Source organism: Raphanus sativus, chromosome 5, assembly GCF_000801105.2.
Source record: "Raphanus sativus cultivar WK10039 chromosome 5, ASM80110v3, whole genome shotgun sequence".
Taxonomy (NCBI): Eukaryota; Viridiplantae; Streptophyta; class Magnoliopsida; order Brassicales; family Brassicaceae; genus Raphanus; species Raphanus sativus.
Window position 1 is genome coordinate 14,749,553 of NC_079515.1, and position 15,224 is coordinate 14,764,776.

The following is a 15,224-nucleotide window of genomic DNA, read 5'->3' on the forward strand; positions in this document are numbered from 1 at the left end:
GAAGATAAGGCTTGTGGCAAGAGGATACACTCATGTCTATGGGGAAGATTACATTGATACATTTGCTCCAGTGGCCAAACTACATACCATCAGGATTGTCCTCTCTTTGGCAGTGAACTTGGAGTGGGATCTGTGGCAGATGAATGTCAAGAATGCTTTTTTTCAAGGTGAATTAGAAGATGAAGTCTACATGAGACCACCACCTGGTATGGAAAACCTTGTACAGCCAGTGAATGTGCTCAGGCTAAATAAAGCAATCTATGGGTTAAAACAATCACCAAAAGCCTGGTACCACAAACTGAGTACAACGTTCAATGGAAGAGGATTCACTACTCAGCAATGCATTGTGGTCATACTGATATATGTTGGTGATATTATCATCACATGAAGTGATAAGGAATGTTTTATCTTAACCAATGCCTTTCTTAATTCCTTTTTTGATATTAAAGACTTGGATGAACTAAAGTACTTTATAGGGTTTGAGATATGCCGATCTAAAGAGGGGTTGTTCTTAAAACAAAGAAAGTACACACTTGATTTGTTGAGTGAGGCAGGTAATCTAGGAGGAAAGACAGCAAAGACTCCACTTGAAGATGGTTATAAAGTGCAACGAAAGGGTGAGTATGAAGACAAGCCCTTTGGAGATATGAAGCTGTATTAGATGATGGTTGATAAACTCATCTCACCATCACAAGACCAAACATTTGCTTTGTTGTGAACTAAGTCAGTCAGCAGATGGAGGTGCCAAGGATTCACCATTGGAACATGGTTGAAAGGATATTGAGGTACCTAAGAGAGGCACCAAGCCAAGGACTTTGGATGGGATGCAATATAAGCACATAAATTGTAGGATATTGTGATGCTGATTGGGCAGAAGATAGAGTTGATAGGAGATCAACTATTGGGTATTGCACCTTTATTGGAGGCAATCTGGTGAACTGGAAGAGTAAGAAGCAGAAAGTAGTGTCATGTTGAAGTGCTGAAGCAGAGTATATAACCATGAGGAAGTTTATAAGCGAGTTAACATGCATTAAGAGGCTTCTTAGAGACTTAGGAATTGAGACTACAAATCTAATTACTATGCACTGTGATAATCAAGCTGCCATACACATAGCCAGCAACTCATTATGAAAAGACCAAACACATTGAAGTAAATTGTCAAAAGGTCAGACAAGCTGTAGAGCAGAAGATCATCCTACCTTGTTACAGAAGAAGTGAAGATCAGTTGGTTGACATCTTTGCCAAGGCTGCAAGTACTAAGATCTGCGAGTTCATACATTCAAAACTTGGACTTGTGGATCTCTCATCACATTAATCCTCTTAACTATGAGGTGTTCTACTCTTTTTTCTTAGCTTGGTTTTTATCCCAAAAGGTTTTTTCAAGTTAAGGTTTTAATGAGGGAATGCTTCATGGTTCTCCAAGCTTGAACAAAGTCTCTATAGTCAATGTTGAGGGGGAGTGTTGATATGAAGAAATAAATAGCAGCAAGTGTAAGGAGTAGTGAGATGAAGCAAGGAGAAGCAAGACTGTCCGGAGTGTGCACAAGATCAACCTAGCTCGAAGTCCAAGTCTATCCGTACACCTTTACCTAGCTTGGAGTGCAAGAGAGGATAGCTTGGTTAAGTCAAGAAAGGAAACTATGATATATACATATATATATATATATATATATATATATAGAGAGAGAGAGAGAGAGAGAGAGAGAGAGCCGTTGGAGGCAAGTTTCAAAGTGGTCCTCCCAGCCGTTTGGGATCTGTCCCTTTCAGTTTGGCTTTGGCTTTGATCTGCAGCAGTTGGACTCTTCTAGCTTTGTTTATTATTCTAGGATTTACTTGTTTAATAGTTTCCGGATCTATTTTACTTTCCTATTTATGCATATTTTCAACTTCAAAATTAATCAAGTAATTCAGTTCCTCGATTCTTGTTGTCTATCTCTCTCAATCTCGCCAATCTCACTCTCTATTAAAGTTCTTCATGTTCTTCTCTTATTCTCATTTAATCCTTATAAAATCACATACTTAATGTTTCAACCGGTTACTCTGAGATGTGAAGATGTCGATTGAATGCTTCCAGTGAGAGAGTAGATTAATCACACAAAAAGTCAGAGTTAAGAACAAATTAATGCGAGATTGGGACGTCACGGAGATCAGAACTACACTCTGAGTTTCTGGAAATTTTGTCGGGCGTAAGAGGAAGAAGATATCTAACTAGACTTGGATTCCTAAGGACGTGGACGTATCATAATATTTAAAAATGATTGGCTTAATACCAAAATGCAATAAAATCCCACCATAATTTTTAGAAAGGACATGTGGCATTTTTCCCCTATAAAAAACAACATTATTATGTAAGATATGGTTGTACATAATTATCCGAATCAAAGATGTCCAAAAAAATATTTGAAACCAAAAAAAAACAAAATTATTAAATTTAAACTTTTTCATTACAAAAAATAAATAAATAGTAATTTCATTTAGTGCAAGATGCAAATTTCTATTTAGACCAATTTCTAAGATAGAGATCAAAGATTCCAAAGTCGACTGAATCCTATGTAACATAGAAACGGAAGCGGGTACGTGAAAGCGGAAGCGTATGGAAGCGCAGAAGCGAAATGTTTTAAAAAATTAGGAAACGGGTACGTGTTAGAAGCGTATATCTATATATATTAAAATATAAGAAATGTTTATATAATCTAGGACTAAAAATCATGTGATTTAAATTTAAAATAAAACTTTTATTAATTTATAATAATTTTGAAGTGATTCCTTATTAAAACTATAAGAATACACATAAATTAAATTTAAAACAAAGTATTAGATTTATTATTTTAAAAACTTTATAAATTTATTGACATACTATATTTATGTGCTATGTCTTTAATAAAAACTTCAATGCATAAAGATAATTTATAGTATTAGTTTTAATATTTGTATATTTCTATTCTGTTTAACTTATTACTATTAAAATTTTGATTTTATATAAACTAAAAAACTATGATTTTATATTTTTATGAATTATGACAATGAGTTCTGAAAAAAAAAGCGTGATTCTAAAACGGAATCGTAAGTTTCCAACGTGTTTTTAAAGAGAATATTATAAAAATGTTTTGGAAACGAGATTTCGTAAGCTTTCACAAGGTTCCAATTCCAATTCTGGTTCCGAAGCGGGAAGCAGACATCGAATGAAGCTTCCGTGTAACCTAATCTCAAGTTGATTGAATCTCATAACCTAATTTATTTTCAATCGATTTCGTGAAAAAAATAATAATGTTTTAGGTCCATCATCTATTTGTTATTGTTTTGGTCCAATTTGTTTTTAATAAAAATTGTTCGGCCCATCTTATTATATAATAACTTAAAACATGTGTATAGATGTCAAATATGTATCATATAAACTCATCCATAAAACGAAGCGAAGGTCTAGTTAATATGTATTTTTGCATCTTCAAAACATGAAAGGATTGCATTCAATTCAATCTGTGATTCCGTATTTTATTTTTGCTAGTGGAAAACTTATTTTTTCAGATTTATTACAAACACATCGTTTCTCATAATAAAAGAAAAAATAAATTACAACACAACCATCACAATCATTCATATAAATAAATAGACTTCATACAGAATAATATTCTGATGATAATACACACCTCAAAGAAACAAGAAAGAACCGGCGATGGATGTAACACCAACAACGAACGCAGAGAGGCTAAGAGCAGCCGCCCCATTGTCAGCAGCATCGGTAGAAGGTGAAGGTCCATTGCTACCGTAGGAGGAGTCACTTCCTAGAGGACCAGCCACAGCCACGTCACCATCACCTGGAGAAGCAGCTGCATCGTCGTCGGTGGTTCCAATGGTATCCTCGCTCACTGGAGCTTCGACATCAGTTTTGGGAGCCGCCGGAGCTTTGGAGGGTGACGCTGAAGGAGACGGAGAGGATGCAGCTGCAGCAAGGCCAAGGACAGTCAAGAACACGAGGCCAAAAACTACGATAGCGTTTTGGCGACCCATTTTTCTCTCTCCCCTTTTAGGTAGCTCTCTTTTATTTTATTGTAGGTTTGAGGTATAGAGATTGTGATGATTGGAGAGAAGATGAGTTTGTAGTGTATATATAGTAGTCTTGCGTGTCTGAAACAAAAGAAAATTAGAAAGCCTTTGTAGGACGAAAAAGGAGTACCGTTCAACCAAATGTAGATTGTCCGGAGTGGCTAAAAATGGGTTTGCTAAAATATATATTTTTGAATGGTAACAAGCCAAAATTAAGAAAAAGAATGGTAACATGCCAATGAAATGATTCAATACGAAGTTATGTTTTGAATGGTTGATGAACCCAATAAAATGAATGTATATTGTATACCGTATATGAATTTAAATGCGTTTTATAGAGAGCCTGATAGTCTGATTTCTAACCAAAATGACTGCATACAATAACTTTCTAACGGCGGGTTAGAACAAGAAATCAGTTCAATCTAGGGATTTCAATTGAAATCTCTAGAGAGCTACTATTCGAGGAAGATGAAATTAATCAAATCTTGTTCACGGCTTTTAAAAGAAAATGAAGTGAATCAAATCCCTTTCAAGGTATAAAGCAAAAGCTAGTTTATTAATTATCAAAATCTATCTTATAAAAGTCATAAGAGAGTTTTTTTTTTTTCATAAGAGAGTTCTTTATAAAAAACATTTTAAATCGTCATTAAAATCTTTAGTCTAATAAGAAAAGGCAAAACACAAAGCCATAAATAAAAATAAAAGTTGCCGTTGAGCTCTAAAATGTTGCTGCATCAGGTCCCCCATGGTGAGAAGGATTTGTCAGCGAATCAGAAGGCACGTCTGGCGGGAAGTAGCATGACAGATACTTCACATTGAACACATTCACTACAAGAAAACACGATGATACCGAGGGACATTTTCTTCGGTATTTCGTCGGAATAAGCGTATTCCGACGAAATACCGAGGAAAATATCCCTCGAAAACATGTCCTCGAAATTTCATTTTCCCTCGAAATGTCCTCGAAAATTTGTGACGGAATTTCGAGGAAATATAATTCCGAGGATATTTAGAGGACTGTCCTTCGTCGAAGAGGTCCTCGGTATATATTGAGGAACAATTCCCTCGGTATATACCGAGGATTATACCGAGGGAAAACACCTACGAAAGTTTTCGAGGAAACAGTTTCGTCGGAAAATTCCGAGGGACTTTTTCCTCGAAAATTTCGAGGACCAGTGTTCCTCGGAATATTTCGAGGGACAGTTTCCTCGAAAATTTTCGAGGAAAGCAGCCTTCGAAAATTTTCGAGGAAACTGTCCCTCGGAATATTCCGAGGAACACTTCCCTCGGTATATACCGAGGACAGCTGTTCCTCGGAATATATTGAAAATTATTATTTTTTTCAAAAATTATTTTTTAAAAAAAAAAATATTTTTAAAATTTAAATTGAAAGCATATTATTTAAAATTCAAAGTCATACAAATGAAAAGAAAACATTTAGAGTTTTTGAAAGAAATTAAACTACGGGGTTTGGAAGTCCGGGTCTGGCATGGTCGGGAAGTCGACGTTGGCGTTCGGGTTCATGCTCCTCATCATCGCCATCATTTGCTCGTTCAGCTTCCTCTGTGCCTCCCAGCCCGCCTCTTGACTCGCCACCATGGACTCCAGCGCAGATATGCGAGCATCCTTGTCCCTCATCTGACTTAGAAGGACTTCTTGATCAACAAAGGACGGTGGTGGTGCAGAAGCAGACGGAACCGAGGGAGACCGACGAGCCAAACCGAACAAACGGCCCTTCTTCTTTGGAACCGACTGAAAAAGAAAGTGTCAAATTTAAATAATATAAAAAATGGATTGAACTTTAAAAAATGAACTTACCGCTTCAACGATTTGGTTGATCCGAACCCGAGGCAAGCCGGTCGATCCCGTCGAATCGTCATCCTCGGTTTGAAGCTGAGACACTTCCTCACTACAAGAAATATGTACATTCTTAGCTCACGATAAATGCTATCGTAGGCTTTTCATAGCGTTTTATGATCTGCTATGTCATCGGCAGCCATCATAGATACCCTCTCTACGATAGCATTTTCTTTTACGCTATGTAATGTATAGATATGATAGCAATAAACGAATGCAATTATTAACATAACTATGACACAATTTTTTTGTTACAAATTGATTACGATTAATATTTTGTGCTATGATAAGCCATTATGCAATAGCTATTATATTTTATTTATTAAATAAAAAATAATTCTAATTAGAAAATAAAAATGAAAACAAATTTTATTTATAAACTAAATTTGGTTTACACATAAATTCCAGTTTATAAAACTAACCAGAATTAAGAAAATCTAAGTAAAACCAGAAACAAAAAAAAAACTAAACTCTTCTTCCTCTTGCCATCTCCACGTCTCATCTTCTTCGAACGTCCAGTGTTTACCTTTCTCTGCCATCTTCGAATTCTATCGCTTCTCAACTCTTAAGAGTGTGCTGGGCGAAATCAGTTGTTGATATCATCACTCCTGCCGCAGTGGAACCCAATTCAAGACTTAGACTGAGCTTGTAACTACACTGAAGAAGCCAAAACAATACTGAGTTTATGAACTGAAAATTTGAGATAACACATGTGCAAAGAGCCAACAGATAAGAAGAACAAAGAGATCAGACTGACTCAAGCGACAAGCAAACAAAATGCTACAGCGCCAACTGGTAGAGCTTAATAACGCTTAAGTTGATAAAAAAATTAAAGACCAAAAACGAAAGCAGGTAAGAAATGTGTGTATACCTGAGAAGAAATGCTTGTCGTGAGCTTTAGAAACCAAGGTAACAAGGTATGTGACAATACAAACAAAGCAGCCAAAAACGCAATCAAAATAGCCAACCTGGAAAAAATTACAGCAAGGTCAAAAGAAAGAAACAGAGACCATCACTATGGACAGGAACAAGTGAGAGTCAATCTTTCCTCTGATCAGGAAAGATATTCAGAGGATTGTCAAGGTACTTCCTCGCCAACTTCTTCACCCAAGTAGGCATAGTTTCTGAGAAAAGCATGCTTTGTCTCTTTTGTAGTTCTGTGGGAGATTCTCAAGAATCAGACTCCACAGCCTCCTCAAACCCAACAGCAAGTATCTGGTCACCTAACAACATAAGAACCTGAAAAGTTTACAACAAAAGAACCCAACAGCAAGCATCTGCTGGATATGTCTTCTCCTCCATCCTGAAAAGCTAGTAATAATATTTTTTAAAAACAGTCCAGACAAGAGAAATGGATCAAAGATATTAACATAGACTGCTGCAACCTCTCACCTTGAGGAGTAGACTGAAAACCACAGTCGGTGAGATGATATGGCCACTATATCTTCACCGCCGTCGTCCTCTTCCTCTGTCTTCTCCGTCTCTGCTACCGAGGAAGAGAAGCTCTGCCGCGGGTTCGCCTCTGTCAAAACGCCATCAGATTCAAAACAGAGGAAGTGAGGGAGAGATGGAAATAGAGAGAGAGCAAATTTGACCTCGCAGATGGTGGAGAGTCGTCGGGTTTCTTCCTCGAGCCGTTCACAACTTTCGGCAAATTTGATGTTGTATTTGCAACAGCCAAACATTGTCCTGAGCCTTCCAAATGCAACAGCCAAACTGATGGTCACAACACCACAGTTATAAGCACTTTTAAGCTCCAAAATCAAGGAACAACACAAAGCTAAAACAAGTCACACCAGTTACCAAACTATACTGATTGATTATGTACAGAAAATGAAACCCGTAGTACAGAGAGAACCAGAACACACGGAGAACCATATATCGAAACCCAGACACATAAACACAGATGGAAAGACAGGAAAAATCAAACCAGAGATAAGAACAATCTAAATCGAGGACTAATACAGAACAATCATTTATCCCCAATTCAAAACCCTAACACTAAAACTAATTGAAACCATACTCCATGACTAATACAAAACAATAAATAGCAGAAGAAGAAGGGAGAACGACGATTCCATGAGGACTCTTGTCGGAGGAGAGAACGAGAAGGAGAGTCGGAGGAGACTGGTCGGTGTCGAGAGAGAAAGATAGGAGAAGAGGAGCGGAGAGGAGGAAGAGATATCGGTGGGACTCTTTTTTTTAATAGGGTTTCAGTTTCTAAAGAGAGTTGGACTTTTTCTTTTCAAGTCTATCGGCCAATAATTTTTTTTATTAGCTTAAGTATCTAAAAGTGATATCACGAGAGGGAAAAATTATGTATTTGGCGCTCGCTTAATTTTTATCCGAGTATTGGCGAAATTAGTTCCCGCTTAGTAATATTATAGCATTTACTCTATCATAGCTTTTATCTAATGCTATTAAAAAATATGAAAATTTAAAAATTATCAACGATAGCAGTTCAGTAAAACGTGCTATAATAATATGCTATCAATGTAGACTTTTTTTGTAGTGCCTGTTCCATCTGACTGTCGATGAGGGTGACCACATCCCTCACAACACCATCATCAATCTCGCCGGTCTTCTTGTTGGTATACGCCGTCTTTATTAGGCGGAGATGATCAACCGGCTCCCCCTCATTTTCTTCCGCCTTGAAAAAAACATAAATTAAACAAACATTAGTAATTAAAAGAAATGCACAAAAAAATATTAGAATCTTAAATAATATAATAAAAACCGACAAGCTTACCAAGCGATCCCCCAGACTGGCTAAAGATTGAGCATCCAAGTTATGGACGTACATGCCCTTCCCCTTACGGTCGCTCTTGCGGTTGGTGGAGTTGGTGGAAGAAGTCGCTCTCACTTCGTTCTTACTCCAATGCACACCCAACTCCCGCCAGACCGTCGGGTCCATCCCCTTTGGAACCTTTAAAAAAAATTGTTAAATAAATAAAAAAATATTTTAAAAAATTAAAAAAATTGTTTCATAAATAAAAACGAACATTGTTTATTTCCCACTTCTTCTTCCACGAGTGCATCTGCTTCCTATAGTTGTCCATAACTTTATGGACGAAGTGGTAATAGATAAACAACGTATCATCGGCATTCCAGTTGAATTGTTGCTGAAAATAAAACACAATTAGTAGAAAATTAATATTAAAGATTAAAAAAATAAGTAAAAAATAGAATACTTACCGCAAACTGTTGAAACCACATATGCTGCTTCTCGAGAGGGAAGTCGGTGAAAGTCGGATGTCCATTGTCGAGGGACGAGTACATCATACTGTTGATCCATCCGCTGATCCCGTTCCCGGATCGGTCGAACCTAATAAAAAGAATTAATTATTTAAAATGAATCAAATTTTAATAAAAAAATAGGTTTAATTACCATGTCTGACCCCGTCCACGTGGATACTGAGTGAGATATGGAAGATGGTCACGACCCGGCTGTCGAACAAACTCCGCAACTCTCAGAAGTGCCGGATGAGCAGGAGCAGGAGCAGGAGTGGGTGCCACACCGGGAGCGGGAGGAGAATGAGAGGGAAATGGAGAGGGAGATGTCTGGTAGGAGCTGTAGGGCGATGCGGAACCCGAAATGGAGCCGCTCCCCGAACCACCACGACCACGACGCTGTCGAGAGCGGGTCTGTTCCTCTTGAGATCTTTATATAAATAAATTTTATTTAATATATACAATTATTTATTTAATTTGTTAATATATTAAAATTGTTTAATAATAACAAAAAAAAGTTTAAATATATAAAAAATAGTTTAAATATTTTAATAAATTATTAAATGATTACAAAAAGTTTTAATATTAAAAATTGTTTAATAATTACAAAAAAGTTTTAATATATTAAAAATTGTTTAATAATTACAAAAAAAGTTTTAATATATTAAAAATAGTTTAATAATAACAAAAATAGTTTTAATATATTAAAAATAGTTTAATAAATAAAAAATAGTTTTAATATAGAAAAATAGTTTTAAAAATCAAAAAACTTTTAAAAATAAAAAAAACGTTTTAAAAATCAAAAAAACGTTTTAAAAAATCAAAAAAACGTTTTAAAAAATCAAAAAACCGTTTTAAAAAATCAAAAAACGTTTTAAAAAATCAAAAAAACGTTTTAAAAAATCAAAACACAAAATAAATCAAAAAAAAATATATACCAACAATCCAAACAACAATTCAAACATGCAAATCCTAAACTATCCATTCAATCCTAGAATTTTCTATCTAACAACCTAAATTTCGAGATCTATGAAGAGAGGAAGAGAAGAGATGAATTACTTACATGGGAAAGAGGAGAGGAAGAGAGGAGAGGAAGGAGGCCGAGAGGAAGAGAGGAGAGGAGAGGAGATCCGTGGAGGAAGAGAGAAGAGAGGAGAGGAGAAGGAGAGGAGCCGCGAGGAAGAGAGAGGAGAGGAGAAGGAGAGGAGGCGCGAGAGAGAGGAAGAGAGGAATCGATGGAGAGAAATGGGGAAGAAAAGAATGAAAACCTAATTTATGAGGGGTCCGACGGACAGGGTCCGTCGAAATTTCCTCACAATTTTTAATGTGGTCGTCGAAATTTCCTCGAAATTCTCTTATTTGGCGGCTAGGGTTGCCTGGTTAATGAAAAACAGTCTGAGGAAAACATTCCTCGAAATTTCCTCACAATATTGTGAGGAAATTTCGAGGAAAGAGGGTTTGGGGTTTTGAAAACATCGATTTTTTTCCCTTATGTCATTTCTTATACAAGTGTAATTCATAATAATGAGGTTTCTTTGTATAGATGATCATAAACAATGAAATAACAGAATTACAAAAATTATTGTAAGTATTTCCTTTACCGTTTATTAAAATGTATAAGTGTTTATCTTATGTTGTGTGGTTTTCGTCTCAATCCGCAAAACATTGTTTTCGGGTTAAAACCCTAAAGTTTGACTTTATAATCTGGCTAAGACACTTAATGAAGGTTATATACGTGTTATTCAATCCGCAAAACGTTGTTCTCGGTTTAAAACCCCCTGTTCCTCGAAATTCCCTCGAAATATTGTGAGGGAATTTTGAGGAACAACCAAAAATTTTCGAGGTCCTCGATATTTCCTCGAAATATTTCGAGGGAATTTCGAGGAAGCACAAAAAAAATTTATGTACCCTCGAAATTTCCTCGAAATATTTCGAGGAATATTCGAGGAAACAAGGTATTTTAAATCAAACCCCTAAAATTAGCTTGGTCGTCGAAATTTCCTCGAAATATTTCGAGGGAATTTCGAGGAACATGGTGTTTTCACTCAAACCCCTAAACCGTTAAGGGTCATTCCGAGGAAATATCGAGGAAACCCTAACTTCCCTCGAAATTTCCTCGAAATACATTAAAAAAAAAAAAAAACTACTCTGATTCCGACTCATCATCAGCAGATGAATCTGAATCTGGATCTTGGTGAAACTCTCCAATAACTGGTTCATCCTGTGCGTGAACGACGGCTTCCTCTGCGAAGTCGGTGAAATCTACTACAAGGCCAACTCCTGCTACATCTTCTGCTGCACTTAAGTTACTGGATGTGATTGGTTGTAGTGGGTCTTCGAGCTCAGAACTCCCCTGAACTCGGCCTCTCGGGTTGAGTCTGGTAACTGTAACCCATGGATCATCTCTGTTCCTTATCCGGGGGTACTTGATATAACAAACCTGTAACATTTTAAAATTTTTAGTACAAGTTTAAATTATTACACATGATGACCAATCATTCTGAATAATTAACATTTACTTACTTGATCGGCCTGAGAAGCAAGAATGAAAGGATCATAATATTGCAGCTTTCGTCTCGAATTAACTGATGTAACACCAAATGCATCTGTTCTCACACCTCGATCTGGAGTGATGTCGTGCCAATCACAATAGAAAACAGTACAGCGCAATCCAAGCAAGCCCAAATACTTGATTTCCAAAATCTCATGTATGTGTCCGTAGTATACATCATCTCCCGATGCAGAACAAACGCCAGCATCATAGGTCGTACGCGAACGTTTCGTCTTTTCAGTTGTGAATGCATATCCTCGAGTACAAAATCTCGGATATGACTTCACAACATAGTTTGGTCCAACCACCATCTCGCGTATCCAATCGTCAAATGTTTCACCTCTGGCCAAACCAGCAGACACCTATTAATAGCACATATATATGAGTATAAATATGTGATAAATGATTTTTTAATTTGTTTAAGGCACTCACATAAGTAAACATCCATCCAGCAAATTCTCTTTGCTACATTTCTTCTAGTTCTGCCTCTGTAGCGTATCTATATTCGAACCGCTTTTCTGCCATGAAAATCCTGTGATGGACAAAAATGTAATTAATTAAGATATAAATGTTAATTTGTTAAAATAAAATTTTGTAAGATAATAAACTTACCTCTCATATTGAAGAACATCTTCGCAGTTGGTGAGCAAATATGTTTGCAAATGACTGTGCTCCTGCTCAGTAAGTCGACGGTCCTTTGATTTTCCGCTAAGTCGTCCAACACCTGTGAAAATGTCAGGAACCGTAACATGGTATGTTGCCCGTTCGCCTCTATCATCATGCCGAGCAGGTCTTCTGTTTTTGGTCTGAACTTCTGCTGGAAAGTAGTATTCTGCAAAGTTTGAAATTTCTTCATTGATCATCTGTGCGACTATAGAACCTTCCACCCTACTTAGATTTTTCACCATTTTCTTCAAATGGAACATATACCGCTCATATAGATACATCCATCTATACTGCACAGGACCACCAAGTTCCAATTCTCTTGCCAAGTGAATAACAAGATGCTCCATAACATCAAAAAATGAGGGAGGAAATATCTTCTCAAGGTTGCACTGAATCACGGCTATGTTAGTCTTCAGATTTTCAATACCTTCAAGAGTCACTGATCTGGCGCATAAATCGCGGAAGAAAGCACTTATCCCTGCAATTGCTTTATAAACATTTCGTGGTAATAGTTCCTTGAAAGCAAACGGAAGTAAGCGCTGCATCAACACATGACAATCGTGACTTTTTAAGCCAATAAACTTTCCTTCCTTTCCGTCGATACAGTTACGCAAATTAGATGCGTAACCGTCTGGAAACTCCACATCGTTTGAAATCCAATCAAAGAACGCATCTTTTCCTTCTACATCAAGTCGGTATATGGGAAAAGGAGCCCTACCATTCTCATCAATATGAAGTTCTGAACGAGCACATATATCGACTAAATCCAGTCTTGACTTCAAGTTATCCTTTATTTTACCTTGAACGTTAAGGATCGTGTTCATGAGATTGTCAAAAAAATTCTTCTCAATATGCATGACATCTAAATTATGCCTTAGCAAATGATCCTCCCAGTATGGCAGATCCCAGAATATACTTTTTTGTGCCAGTTATGTAGGTTTCCAACAGCATCTACCGGAAAACGCGCATGTCCACCGATGTCTGGCGTCCTTTCTGCACCAAAATCTCTTAGTTGTGTCTTCAAACCTTTCCCACTAATTTCCGCAGGTGGACTGTCAAACACCTTCTTGTTCTTAGTAAACAAATTCCTACTCCTACGATATGGATGATCAGATGGTAGGAATCTCCTGTGACAGTCAAACCAACACGTTTTCCTTCCGTGTTTTTGTTGGAAAGCATCAGTGTTATCTTGACAATATGGACATGATAGCCTTCCATGCGTTGTCCATCCAGATAACATACCATATGCTGGAAAATCACTTATTGTCCACATTAGTACTGCCCGCATTTGAAAGTTTTCTTTACACGAAATATCGTATGTTTCAGCACCTTGAGCCCATAGTTGTTGCAACTCATATATTAGTGGCTGAAGAAACACATCAAGTGATCTCTTAGGATGCTCTGGTCCGGGAACGAGAATGGAGAGAAACAAAAACTCTCGTCGCAAGCACAAGTTTGGGGGTAAGTTGTATGGTGTAACAATGACTGGCCATAGAGAATATTGTCTTCCACTCCTCCCATACGGGCTGAAACCATCAGTACATAATCCAAGGTAGACATTTCTTCTCTCATACGCAAAGTCGGGATACTTTGATTGGAAATGTTTCCACGCTTTTGCATCTGAAGGATGTCTAATCTCACCATCTGTTGAGTGCTCCGCATGCCATCTCATTCGTTGCGCTGTGCGTTCTGAAAGATATAACCTCTGCAACCTTTCCGTCAAAGGCAAATACCACATCCTTTTATATGGCACTGGAACTCTTCCACTCGTATCTTTATAACGAGGCTTCCCACAAAATTTGCATGTAGTCCGCTGATCATCCGCCCTCCAATAAATCATGCAGTTATTGCTGCATACATCTATTACCTGATAAGATAAACCAACCCCAGCTACGAGTTTTTGAACCTCGTAGTATGAACCTGGAGCTACATTATCCTCAGGTAGAATACCTTTAACAAAATTAGCTATCGCATCCACACAGTCTTCAGCCAAGTTATAATCTGTTTTAATGCCCATCAGTCTCATAGCAGATGATAAAGCTGAATGACCATCTCTGCAACCTTCGTACAATGGTTGCTTTCCAGCATCCAACATTTCATAAAATCTCCTAGCTTCTGCATTGGGTAAATCTTCCCCTCTAAAATGATCATTTATCATCTGCTCAGTACCTACACCATAATCTACATCCGCCCTAATTGGTTCTTCTAATCTAACCGCCGGCTGAGGTTCGCTAGTACTACCAAGTTCATAATCAGTTTCCCCATGATGATACCAAATTTTGTAACTTCGTGTAAACCCACTCAATAATAGATGAGTCCAAACATCCCACTCTTTAATAACTTTTCTATTTTTACAATTAGAGCAAGGACATCTTAACTTACCTGTTTCTGCTTCCGGTTGTTTGCGAGCTACCCTCATGAACTCGATTATACCTTGATTGTATTCTTCCGTAAGCAATCTCGTGTCCGGATCCAAATGAGGTCGATCCATCCAAGAACGAAAATAATTTGAAGAAGACATGTTTTTTTGGAATCAAATTCGTGAGACTAGGAGAGAAGAAGAAAAGAAATGGAGTGAATGAAGAGGAAGAGGGGTGGCTGTATTTATAGATGAAATCATCCCGGCATACTGAGGAAATTTCGAGGAAATTTCGAGGGAAACAGGCATTTCCTCGAAATTTCCTCGAAATTGTTTAAATCCCCCAACGGCTCTCTAACGGCTACAAGATGTCGTCGAAATATTAGAAATATCCGTCGATTTTTTTCGACGACCCTGGTTTCCTCGGTATCCCCTCGAAAAATACAGAGGAATTTGGTCTTCCTCGAAATTTCCTCAAAAAATAGTGAGGAAATTTCGAGGAAACCCCATTTCTTG

General features: G+C 37.3%; 3 protein-coding genes and 1 long non-coding RNA gene across 5 annotated transcripts; all 4 read right to left on the reverse strand.

The window, feature by feature from the left end:
- Window positions 1–3,466: 3,466 nt before the first annotated feature.
- Window positions 3,467–4,092, reverse strand: LOC130512431 (anther-specific protein BCP1-like). Its single transcript, XM_057010401.1, has one exon. It carries the CDS (start codon window positions 4,006–4,008, stop codon window positions 3,649–3,651), a length of 360 nt encoding a protein of 119 aa, XP_056866381.1. The 5' UTR covers window positions 4,009–4,092; the 3' UTR covers window positions 3,467–3,648.
- A 1,413-nt stretch (window positions 4,093–5,505) lies between these two features.
- LOC130494872 (uncharacterized) lies at window positions 5,506–6,070 on the reverse strand. Its single transcript, XM_056985692.1, has 3 exons — window positions 6,063–6,070; window positions 5,863–5,953; window positions 5,506–5,796 (listed from the first exon to the last, which is right to left on the reverse strand). The coding sequence occupies exons 1-3, from the start codon at window positions 6,068–6,070 to the stop codon at window positions 5,506–5,508; spliced, it is 390 nt and encodes a 129-aa protein (XP_056841672.1).
- A 182-nt stretch (window positions 6,071–6,252) lies between these two features.
- Window positions 6,253–8,297, reverse strand: LOC130512551 (uncharacterized). 2 transcript variants are annotated; one of them, XR_008946103.1, is made up of 4 exons: window positions 7,497–8,297; window positions 7,294–7,423; window positions 6,773–7,204; window positions 6,253–6,553 (listed from the first exon to the last, which is right to left on the reverse strand). It is a non-coding gene; the product is annotated as an uncharacterized LOC130512551 (long non-coding RNA). The 2 variants fall into 2 exon arrangements; XR_008946102.1 differs by having other exon boundaries at window positions 6,253–6,558; window positions 7,497–8,294.
- Window positions 8,298–8,760: 463 nt separating this feature from the next.
- On the reverse strand, window positions 8,761–11,894 carry LOC130494873 (uncharacterized). Its single transcript, XM_056985693.1, has 7 exons — window positions 11,751–11,894; window positions 11,656–11,664; window positions 11,443–11,572; window positions 9,290–9,554; window positions 9,097–9,226; window positions 8,920–9,023; window positions 8,761–8,827 (listed from the first exon to the last, which is right to left on the reverse strand). The coding sequence occupies exons 1-7, from the start codon at window positions 11,892–11,894 to the stop codon at window positions 8,761–8,763; spliced, it is 849 nt and encodes a 282-aa protein (XP_056841673.1).
- Window positions 11,895–15,224: the final 3,330 nt, after the last annotated feature.